Below are 12,604 nucleotides of genomic sequence, written 5' to 3' on the forward strand. Positions count from 1 at the left end.
ATGTTGTAAAAAAATGTTAACATAAATCTAATCATTCTTGCACCATAGCTACAAAAATGAATGTAATGTGTTGGAGTTGCTACATTACATTTCACATACCAAGGTAAATTTAATAATAATCATTATGAGTGAGAAAAAAATAACTATTGAACTATAAATATTGCAAATAATTAGAAAATTCAATACATGTCTCAATTAAAAAGGATTTATTATGGTAGAAATAAAATATCTTTATGAAAATTATTATCTTTCTGTTCTATTTCTGCTTAAGAAAGCATTCTTGAATAAATAACTTTAAAATGATATAAAATTAGTATACTCAGATTCCAATTCAAAGCTAGCAAATTATACAATGAAGACATATATCATGTGCCTATTTACTCCATTACAATACAAGCATAAGTATGTTGTTACATGTATACGATGAAAAGTAAAAAATAAAATGTCAAATTACAGAAAATATCAAACTTTTGAAAATAAATGGCATGTAAATATATTTGGCCTGTTAAAACTTATCTGAAGAAAAAATGTTTTCAATGGTGGCAACCTAATATTGTTTGTAAATTCCTACTTCTTTGATCTTTCTAAACTAAAAAAAATTCCACTTTGAGTTGGATTCTCCTTTAAACATCTCACTGTAACATTCAATTTGACCGTAACAGAAGTTTCTGTTAAAGTATCAGGTAATGATAGAATCTTACTCTTAAAATCAAAAGCATCCTTTTCAAACAAAAAATGTTATATTTTACTGGAATTTTTCAAATTTCCTTTCTTTGGCTACTTGGGTTTGTTGGAGGTGGCAGGACTCCTTTGATTGAAAAGTAATATATAACTGCATATTCTTCTTTTCAATATTGTCCCACTTAAATGTTGAAAGAAAATTCAATAGAGTCTTGCACCATTTCAGTATTGAATGAATATTTTTTAAACATATAGAAATAAGCCTGCTAATACTTGGGATTCATTCTTACCCGTTTTTAGATTTCTTTCCTTTACAAAGTCCCTTTAGTACTGACTACTCACATTTTATTTCAAACAAGAAGAAGATACACAAGGAAGATAAACATGCATCTCAAACTACTGTCAATAATATGAATTCTAAATACAACTATTGATTGCATCATATATCCTTCAAAATAAATATCAACTGCTGTGACCTACTAGCAATATAAAACCAATGACACCTCACACACTCTCTCTCTCTTTCTTATTTCTACACAACCACATACTTGGCTTTACTACAAGAAGTAGTCAACTAATACCTCGGTCACATTTACTCTACGGCGGCCGTACGGCGAGTCAAAAACAGCCGTTTTAACATTTTTTGTACCAGCTGTACATAGGTGGTTTGAAAAAAAGTGAATAAAACGGCTGTTTTTCGACTTGCCGTAGAGCAAATGTGACCAAGGTATAAATAAGATATTCAGTCTCCAAACACTCTTTTTTGTTATTATAACTTATGTTATGCAAAAATATATCTCAGAATTTATAGATCTGCAATGTACATTGAATATAACTACATTTATACTAAGACAGAGCTCAAACATGTCTATTATTACATCAATATTGAGTGCAAGATTTGCCCTTGCTTGTATAAGTGATGAAATGAACAAACACCCATTCAATTTCAGTAGATTGGACTTTTTAACAAGGTTCTAGAACAATTCCAGTTATCTTTGTCTACATGTATTGGAAGATTGTTTAATAAGAAAACATTCACTTTCTTCCTTTAAATATCAGATACATGTATCTGCTTTACTACATACACATGTCAGTCAACTAATTGCAGTACAAAAGCCTCCAGTCAAAATACTGTTTCTCGCATGAAAATCCTTGTAAAAAAAATCAAATAAATAATCAACAACCCTTACATACTTATCTTTTATCAAACATGCAATATGTACTAATCTGAAAAAAAGAAATTCAACATGAAAGGAAACTATGACCTTAAACTACATGTATGTGGATTCTCAATTCATAATGCAGATGACATTAGGCTCAATATCACATGCACGTAAAGAGTGGTCCAAAATTGAATTCCTGTTGTATCCATGTTTAATAGGGGCGTCCAGACTCATCTTACACTCGCAGCAATCGTCCTTACCCCTCTCTCCACTTTGCACATTTGAGTGCATCCTCCATTCTTAGCCAAACCCAGTCATGATATAATAATGACCTCTAAAATCTTATGAACTCTAACCTCAACAAGTGGAATGCCTCTGGCCGTCTCACCTGCATCACGCGGTTCAATACAGCAGCAGTGCTGACTTTGAATACTACTCTAACTCGCACAAGATGTTCAGTGACACATGGTTACTCTTATGTCCACTTTTTATGAACTAGACCAATAAACTTACAGAGATATGATGGTTATTCAACAAAAAACCCCAACATGGCCAAAGTTCATTGACCTTACATGACCTTCGACCTTGATCATGTGACCTGAAACTCGAACAGGATATTCAGTGATACTTGATTACTCTTATGTACAAGTTTCATGAATCAGATCCATAAACTTTCAAAGTTATGATGGTAATTCAACAGATACACCCAATTCGGCCAAAGTTCATTGACCTTTGACCTTGGTCATGTGACCTGAAACGCGCACAGGATGTTCAGTGATACTTGATTACTCTAATGTCCAAGTTTAATGAACTAGACCAATAAACTTTCAAAGTTATGATGGTAATTCAACAGATACCCCCGATTCGGCAAAAGTTCATTGACCCTAAATGACCTTTGACCTTAATCATGAGACCTGAAACTTGCACAAAATTTTCAGTGATGCTTGATTACTATTGTGTCCAAGTTTCATGAATCAGATCCATAAACTTTCAAAGTTATGATGGGAATTCAACAGATATCCCCAATTCGGCCAAAGTTCATTGACCCTAAATGACCTTTGACCTTGGTCATGTGACGTGAAACTCATGTAGGATGTTCAGTGATACTTGATTAACCTAATGTCCAAGTTTCATGAACTAGGTCCATATATTTTCTAAGTTATGATGACATTTCAAAAACTTAACCTCAGGTTAAGATTTCGAAGTTGATTCCTCCAACATGGTCTAAGTTCATTGACCCTAAATGACCTTTGACCTTGGTCATGTGACATGAAACTCTAATAGGATGTTCAGTAATACTTGATTAACCTTATGGCCAAGTTTTATTAACTAGGTCCATATACTTTCTAAGTTATGACGTCATTTCAAAAACTTAACCTCAGGTTAAGATTTGATGTTGACGCCGCCGCCGCCGTCGGAAAAGCGGCGCCTATAGTCTCACTTTGCTTCGCAGGTGAGACAAAAACGAATCAGATTACCGACATCCCCATATGCATAGATTGCCTGGGCCAAGTGATTACGTCAAATGGTTCTTGCGATGAATATAAGTTCAGATGTATAGACGATAAAAACCAAATGAACTATAGCTTGCCTATGACCCTAACCTTAGGTGGAGGGATACTGCTGTTGACTAAGATTATATTGCCTTTGGTATTATTTTCTACTACTACTACTAGCACATAAAAAAAACCAATAGATGTTTGGGCTTGAAAGTAGTGTGGTAGTAAATTAAACTCATAATGGTGCTACTCTCTTCATAAATTTGGTGTAGACAGCTAGTGTTGGTTTAGGCTGTTTGTTTATTACACCATCAGTCGCACCAATCATGCGATGAAGCCAGTGCTGAATGCAAAATCACTCAGTGTCACGATATCAATTAAGTTCACATTTGGCGTTGGAGCTTTACTAGGTTAGGTAGTCCAATTCACACTTCCTACACCACCCTAACACCAACACCAACACCACAACCACACTTGACATAACTCAATGGTTACTGAAAGACATTGCATATTTTCATGATATATACCGTTTTCATGGCCATCTTATGATAACATGAAAAACTTGAATGCATTCTGATAATGGTAGATTGCCCGATGATGATTTATCACCATGGTGATCAACTTAATCTTAAATACTAGTAGCAGATGATGAAGAATGTCATTCAAGGATGCACTCAGATACAAACTCTGAATTTTCTTCAAGACTGTAATAATTTGCCATCGTACCATCAACATATAAAACTAACAACATGTTGATTAATAGTGTATCCTGATGATATAGTAAATATCATGCATGGAGATTAGTACCCAATTATAAATCCTCAGTTGATTACATTTCTAAACACTTTGGATGCTGAATGATTTTGATGATATCACAAATGGATCATGGTGACAAAATCTCAAAGAAAAGAACTCTAATCATCAAATCATCTTGAGACTAATCATGAGGACTTTTTGCTAGCTACATGTACACAAATTCTGAAAGCATTTTGATAGCAATCAATCATCTCTGAATGCCGACCGAACAATCATCCCTTGATTTTAAACTCACCACAGTTGATTGCAAGGTCAAGATTATGAATGCTTACAGGTGACAAAACATGAAATTGCAACATGATTACATTCTTATAACTAATGATGGCATTTTCTTGGCAATCCTTCATTCTCTGAATACTAATCAACCAATGAGAGGTGGGGAATCTTTCACTGGGTGGGTCCTCACTGCAGTTGATTGCATCGAGCGGCTTTATCTCTGAATGAAGAAAGACCGATGAATAAGAGTATCATCCACTAAGAGGATCTTCCCTACAGTTGATTGCATAGAGCAGCTTTATCTCTAAATGCAGAATGACCGTAAAATGTTATCATCCACTGAGAGGATCTTCCCTACAGTTGATTGCATAGAGCAGCTTCTCTTTCATGACAGCCAAGGTGGAGTACTGAGGCAGCTTTATCATGAACATGCAGGTCTCGACGCGGATGAATCGCTGATCAGGTGAGCCTGTAAACGTGCAGAAAGAGAGCAGAGGAGAGGAGAGCGGGAGAAAGAAAGGGAGAGATGGATGTGGAGGGAGTAAGAAGGGAAGATAAGGAAAGAGAGACAGAGAGAGCACAAGATAGGAAGAGCAAAACAGAAAGAAAAATAAAGGGATAGATCAAGGGGAGAGAGGGCATGTGGGAGGGGGTCAGAAAATTGAAAAAAGAGAGGGGAGAAAAATGGTGGAATAACTTAGAAAAATGTGGACTATAGTTATCACAATGACCATAAATCGATGCTTAGCTATTTTCCTTGCTTATTCTCGCTTTTTTTTTTTTTTACTTTACATCGCATTACATTTTTTTGCCATTTTGCAACGTGCTACATGACAAGAGGAGATAGCAAAACTGTTTTCCCAAAAGAAAATAACACTGTACAAACAGGGAAATAAACCTGCACTTCAAAAATTTGTTTTATGTGAATGAAAATTATGTAGACAGAACATGTGCAATTTGAGTAGAACATTTGAACTGGTAAATCAAGGTGATACATTATATAACTTTTTTATTGGAATAAACATACACTGTATCTAAGCTTCTGTAAAGCTTAGCCATAGAAGCATAGGATTACAATTCAAATCTTACACTCTCTGTTGAGTAAAACAATCATTCAAATTGTAGATTTTTGCCCTTGTTTTTATGATAGCCTTGGAAAAATGACAATTGCATATCCATAAACTCTGAATTTGAATTCTTTATTTTGGCTGTAGATTTCAGGACAAATTACAATGAAAGACTTACCACTGGGTCCATCGGGTGGGGCTATCTTCATGGGGTAGGGTGGAACATGGGCGGCCTCGTTGCCCCCCTGTCTGCAGGGACAGGTGCTGGGGATCCGCTCCTGGTTGCAAGCGAACTTGATGAAGCGACTGAGTTCTTCCTGGGAGAAACTATCCAAGGCTTGCCAGAAGAACTCAATGTGGGTGTCTGTTTCCACCAGACCAACCTGGTACATTGTATGTGCCTATGATCCAATCAATAAACAAACATAGGTATCGATGGGGAGAACTGGGGTCCATTTCATAGTGGATATCAAACTTCGACATTATGACGACTACCATGGCACAGCAGCCAATCAAAATCTAGGTTTCCATCGTTTTTACCATGATGGCAAAGTTACAATTGATAGTCTTTCTGAAACAGGTCCTGAGCCCATGGCTGTTGACTCAGTCGGTAACGCGTCTGCCCGTCGAACCAAAGATCGTGGGTTCGAGTCCACCCCGGGCGGATGACTGAAGCCAGTGCATTGTGTGTAAACGTCTCTCCCATGTTTCATAGATGCAGGCTATGTTACAATGGAAAACACTCCGTCCCTCGGATAGGACGTTAAATGGAGGCCCCGTGTAGAGGAGAGTCACCACCTTTGCACGTTAAGAACCCACTGCACTATTCGTATAAGAGTAGGGGGAAACCCCGGTGTAGTGGTCCACCTGCATTCCCCCCAATCAGTTATATCGGGAGGAGAGACCTGCGGGTCATAGTGATTCAGTTCGCTTTTCGCCTCCCAGGCACAGGTGACGCCAAACAAATAATAATAATAATAATGATTCAGAGAAATAAAAATAAAATAAAAGAGAAATAAGCACCAGAGTGGTCAGAACTGATCAGGGGACATGCCGTAATCACCAATGATGTAACAGATTCAAACATGCTTGTCTTGAAGGTACATGTATATACAGATTCATAATCCATGGCATAAGGTAGCATTTGTAGGAAGAATTTATCCATTGAAATACTTATTCTCTCTTGGAAGAAAAGCCCCAACAATTGCGTGATCATTTACTGCACCTATTCTTTCATAATCAACGGCATGAAAAAGACTAGCTAGGGAGGATTTGGTAATTACAATGTATCATTTTCTGAAACGCAATAGTATTAATCTTTGTTAAAGATTCTTTTAAAGGGGGGGGGGGTAGCTGCACATATAACAGTGCATTAACCAGATTGCCTATTGGCATCATTGCTATGAATTCATATGGTTCACAAGCAAAGGACAAACTGCTTGAGGATGCATGCAGAGAACAGTACTCACCTTCAGCATGGCCAGGTCCACGTGCGGTCTTCCACACATCCTAAGCTCCATGTCCACTGGGTTCATGATGGTGAGCAAACGATGAGGAACGATGGATGCCAGACCACAGCGGATAGCCAACATCCTCTCAGGACAAGCCAATTCCCTTAGGCGAAGATCTCTAACTGCTGCTATGTACTCTTGACGATTGCCCCACCTGTTAAGAAGAGATGGTTGAATTTGTGTTTAATGCACGTAACACGAGATGCAATAAACTAGAGGAAGCTAGTGGTATCCATGCTCTCAAGAAAATCCTCTTTTTTCATAGTTTCAACTATTTCTTTTTCCAAACTATTTCTTTTTTCCAAAATATCAATGAATGATTTACAAATATCCATTGCAGAGATGGCTCTTTTTCAGAGTACAAGAATCAAGGTACAAAAAAAAGTGAGCCCTCACCTGACGGGAATCTCATGACCATTGGGGCAGAGTTCCACCAGATCACCCATCATGTTAGGATACTCAAAATGAAGGTTCATTCCGGCACACGATGCACCGGGACTGGAGAGGGCATCCTGATCAGGATGAAGATAGGCAGCTACGATGTCTGAACACACTGCTGAAAACTCCTCCTCGTTCTGTGCCTGTAACAAAAGGAAAGGCATTGTTTTGCTTTTCAAGCTCTTACTCCTAATGCTCCCCAGGATTTGCATCCGGGACACCACTAAGTAGAATCTTGGAGAGGGGGGGGGGAAGTTTCATTGATTGTTTTCAAGGTAGTGTCTTGATTTTGGATTTTAATGAGCTAAATAGCACAGATGTCTGTTACTATCATAGTCACTGTCCGATAGAACAGTATTTGTCGGATGAAAATTCCCACAAGTGTTTTCATGAAACAGTGTCAAGGACCCAATGAGACAAAGGTTGGTGGCGAACTGGCAATTTCAAACCACCATTTTGATTGGTTACTGATCGAAATAATTGTCTATATAGATAATGTCTTGCCGATTAGGAATAACATTCACTTTCATCCCATGCAATCTTACTAATATTTTATAGTCATGAATCAATATAAGATGGACAAGAAATGGAAAACTATCTACATAAAGTCACAATAATTGTAATTATCAAGCATATCTCTAATACATGAATGTTACACCCAAATATGTAAAATACTATGTACATGTACAAGCATACCATTTTTGAATTCATGTTTTTTATATGAAAATGACTTTATTTTATTAACTGCTTAAACAACACTAGGTAAGTCCCCTTTAAAAAACATTTTTGTCAATATACATGAATGACTTAATTCTTCAGAAGATTTCCACACGATTCATTCAAATATTTAAAAAGGGGCCCCCTTTCATTAACAGTTACAACTACATGTATGCTAAATTTGCCATTTTGACAACTACCATGGTAAAAGGGTCAGCATTTAATCACAATCAAGGATTCTCTGTAGTTTCACAAGAATATAAAGTTACAATAATGCAAGGTCTTCATAAAATGGGCCCCTGATTTGATCAACTAACCTGGTCCATCCTCTGAAGGAATTTGTGAGTTGCACTATCAGCCTGAGCAAGGTCCTGGTCTGGATCTAGTGGTTCTTGAACCAGGCACTTCCAGAAGCTAGGTAGTAGGTCCAGGGCCAACGGTATGTCAGCCCTCATGGCTATTCCAAGGAGCTGGTCATATTGTTGAGGGAGAGAAGAAAGTATATGTAAAAATCTATTACAAAACATAATTGTACATGTTGCATACAGGTCTGCTCAAAAGCATGAGAGGGAACTCCATCAGAGAGGGAAGTCAGAATAGCGGATAACCAATACCTAGAAGACAAATAGGAGAGTTGTCCGCTACCACTTTTCACAATTTATTCAGCACACTGGCCATCCGAGAGTAAGAGATCTGACTCAATCACTCATAACTATCTTATTCTTCATCCGATTGTAATTCTTCAAGTCTTTTTCAAAAAAATTTATGACAAAAAATATAATAAAAAGGTCCATTAAAAAGGATTGCTCTTCAGGAGCTATAAAATCATTTTTCAAATTTTTAATCAAAATAATAGTTGTTTTTTCATGAGGACGTATGAAATATGCATTCTACAGTGTATGTAATATTTTGATTATTGCTCCAAGGTGTAAAAGGTGCTTTAGAGAAAAATCAGGTACAGTATTTGAAACGTCCATTCATGAGGCCACCATGCCCGGTCAGTGATTTACCTGTCCAAAGAAGATTAGCATCCTTTCTTCCGGGTAGGTCATGGGATCCGGTCGAAGTATATAGCGCCCTCTATATTTGTCCTGCGCACAGCCACTAAGACATGGCATGAGGAGACGTAACCTGTCGCTGTGAAGCTCCTGCGTTACCTCTCCCAAGAAGTGACGGAAAGAGCCACCTGGAATAGAAATCAAAGAAAGAGGGTGAATAACAGGGATTTGATTTGTCATCGACCATCTAAAGCAAACGATGGAAATAAATCGTGAAGAAAAATGGTATGAAAATTACAGAACAATCTTTTCCAAGAAATTTGATCACTTACATATTTTGATAGATTTAAATCTGTGTTACAGACCAATGGTTTAACCCTAAAACCGTCAACATTTTCCGCGACCATACCACTACGTGAAATTTTTCGACCGCCCCACTCGCATACTTTTTACTTCGAAAATTTTTAATGCCCTGGTATGCCATGAAAATTACGCGACATTATGTAAGTGCATGTCAGACCAAACATTGCTCCAAACGTGATTTTGTGTACAAAGTCAATATAAATTGAGTTTTCTCATCTTATTCAAAAAGATATTATTCTTACTTTCATCAGCTGAAATTTCCTTTCCACATGTGGATGTATAGAAACTATTATATACATGTTAGTATTAGGCAATTCCAAGAACATGTACATACATGTATATTATAATTTTGAATGAAATAGATGAAATCATAACATTGTTCACTATAGAACCCAGTATTTTCACATAAGAGTTTACCTGAATTATGAGGACAATTACATGTGAAAAAAATTAACCTTATAATATATATGTGCTCCAAAACCCCATGAACAGAATTGGGGTGGGGGTATAGGATCTCTCAGAAACTACAAATGTGGATTTAACTCCTTTAGAAATAAACTCATATATAATCTTACTTGTTCCATGGACTTCCTCTCCAACTAGTTTGACATTGAAGGCATACGTAGGGTCACCCCCGCTGGCTATCTTCACACACAGCTGAGAGGAGTAGACATTGGCAAGGGCCGAAGCAGCTTGGCAGAAAGTGGGTGACTTATCTTTGGTTGATGCTGCAAACAAACAAATAATAAAAGATTGACCTTGAATCGTTTGATAGATTTCACAAGTTTACAAACTTTGCTAACAGAATTACCATCCACAACACCTCCCCTGATCCATGCGAGCACTGCACTCCATGCTGGCTGCTTCCGTCAACTCTGGTCAGCACTTTACATGAACAAAAGAAAGAGTGCCCATTCGATTCAGTTGATTGCATTTGAGTTCTGATCTCAAACTGAACATCCTGTGTGAGTTTCAGGTCACATGATCAAGGTCAAAGGTCATTTAAGGTCAATGAACTTTGGCCAATCTCAAACTTTATAAACATACACATATCTGTTCAAGTGCATTCGCAACCCATTTTTTCAATTGATTTTCAAATGATTTTCCTCTTATTTTTTTGATGGACCACGTCGTGCTTGAACATAATCCAGCAGTCTTTCCTGGGTTTTATCAAACATAGGTCGAAGACAAGTTTCCATAAGAGCGAACTATCTTAACTTCCTAGCAATTGATTCAAAGTGCTTTTTACATTAACATCCCATAAGCCATAGCAGTTTGCCCATCAATCGAGCTTGGAGTCTCTTGGTTGGAAGACTCCAAAGAAAAATGCGAAAGTGCATACATTGTTGGCAGACAAGCAGAATCAAACGACCACGGCAAAAATTAATCTCTAAAGCACTTTAACAAAACATTGATTGAATGTATTTAAAAAACGCGATATAAAAGCAGTTTTAAATCATTTATATCAGGACAGAATTAGGAAATTGCTTTGGCTGAAGCAGATAAAGCAGCTTACTTCCTATAACTTGCAGTGGATCTAGGGACACCTCAGGGGCTGCCGTGTCCACATTCCTCTGGGCTGTGGCATCCAGGAGGAGATTGAAGAAGCGTACTTTGGTATCGTAGAACAACCACTCACGAGTCCGGGAGAGCAGCGCGGCTGTGCTCTCCACAAGAGATTGTGAAGGTCGAAGGTCAACAAGAGGCAGGAAATGGTGCTCCAGGTTGGTGTTGAGGGATTGTAGGAAGGCATAACGTAATCTGATGGTTGCTATGGGAATACCTGCATAATGTCAACAAAGAAAGATCAAACGTACCAGAGCTTATCATACTTTTCAAGATTGCAGTAATGGAATAAGATGAGTTTGAATTATCCGCGTATTACAAGTACATATTTAGTAACTGCCGATTCTGAGAGTGAAGAAATATTAAAGGAAGGAAGGAAAATTAAAGGCAGGACATTTCTCACTTTCCCAATGAATATGAACCTCATAAAGTCATCATGTGATGAATAAATTGTTTAAAAGTCTACTCCCACCACTATTACAACTTCTGCTATTATTTCTAGCAGGTTTGAACTTTTCCATCCTTTTGCAATAACTGAAGATCTTCAATCTCCTCCAATTAAGATTGTTTGGATAGCTTACATACTGCTACTATGAGTTATCCATCCTTACCTATCAGATTGGAGCTAATATGAATCTAGATGGTCTTAAAAAACCCCTATGAAATATCAAATATTTACAAACCAAACTTGCCATTAGGGACTGCATTATAAATAATCACAGGTATCTATATAGCACCATCTATCTAGGAATAAATTATTTCCAAGGCAGAACTATATATATAACAATAATAATTATACTTGCTCAAATAGCACTTTACATAATAGCATAATTACCCTAGCAGAGCAGCTGTTACATGCTCTGTGTATATGATTATACTGCATTATATGATTAACTCTAGCTCTGAAACAAAGAAATCAGAGAGAGTTGTAATTTCTTTACTACATCAAGAGTCAACCCCATGTACCTGTCAGGCAGCTATACTCAGGTCTGGCTAGGTCAGCCTCAGAAAAGATCAACTCATGGGGATGTAGTCTAGCCGGCGTGATGGCGAGCTTGAGGCATAGCTCATTGGTGTACTGGACTAAGGCCTGGTCCTGATGATTGGTCCAGGAGTGCTGAGAAGCGAGAGCTTTGTTTGGGTCCTCATATCTGGTCCTAAATGGATAAAGGCATGGGATGAATCAATAACACTAAACCACTCAATCTTAAATATCATTATCATACAATCACGTTATTAATCATTCAAGGGGGTGTTGCAAGAAAATATTTGCGATCAATTGCAAATATTCTGTTGAAATTTTACAGCCGATAGATCAACGTTAGCTGTAGCAAATCAGATTAAACTTCTTGTTTTAAGGAGCGGATTAGCAATAAATCACCAATTTGCAATTAACTGCAAGACATATGATTGATTTAGGGACCAAAAATAAACTTGCAATTGATCGCAGATTTCTTGCAACGCCCCATAAGAGGATTACTTACTATCCCTCTTTAAAAGAAAAGGAGTGAACTGACTGGCCGCAACAATGGTCCTTACACAAATGTTAGTCATAAGTAGAGAACAATC

General features: G+C 37.4%; 1 protein-coding gene across 4 annotated transcripts in view; it reads right to left on the bottom strand.

Annotated features, from left to right (window-relative positions):
- Nucleotides 1-3,388: 3,388 nt before the first annotated feature.
- LOC121408599 (probable E3 ubiquitin-protein ligase HECTD4) overlaps nucleotides 3,389-12,604 on the bottom strand; it is a 75,863-nt gene continuing 66,647 nt past the window's right edge. For all 4 annotated transcript variants that reach the window (XM_041600121.1, XM_041600122.1, XM_041600123.1 and 1 more), the window contains 9 exons: nucleotides 12,002-12,192; nucleotides 10,986-11,252; nucleotides 10,045-10,197; nucleotides 9,119-9,294; nucleotides 8,426-8,578; nucleotides 7,350-7,534; nucleotides 6,912-7,107; nucleotides 5,621-5,843; nucleotides 3,389-4,844 (listed from right to left, as the gene is read on the bottom strand). In XM_041600121.1, the coding sequence (XP_041456055.1) occupies nucleotides 4,708-4,844; nucleotides 5,621-5,843; nucleotides 6,912-7,107; nucleotides 7,350-7,534; nucleotides 8,426-8,578; nucleotides 9,119-9,294; nucleotides 10,045-10,197; nucleotides 10,986-11,252; nucleotides 12,002-12,192 (1,681 nt within the window). In that variant the 3' untranslated portion in view covers nucleotides 3,389-4,707. The remainder of the gene's footprint in view (nucleotides 4,845-5,620; nucleotides 5,844-6,911; nucleotides 7,108-7,349; nucleotides 7,535-8,425; nucleotides 8,579-9,118; nucleotides 9,295-10,044; nucleotides 10,198-10,985; nucleotides 11,253-12,001; nucleotides 12,193-12,604) is intronic.

Source organism: Lytechinus variegatus, chromosome 2 (genome assembly GCF_018143015.1).
Source record: "Lytechinus variegatus isolate NC3 chromosome 2, Lvar_3.0, whole genome shotgun sequence".
NCBI lineage: Eukaryota > Metazoa > Echinodermata > Echinoidea > Temnopleuroida > Toxopneustidae > Lytechinus > Lytechinus variegatus.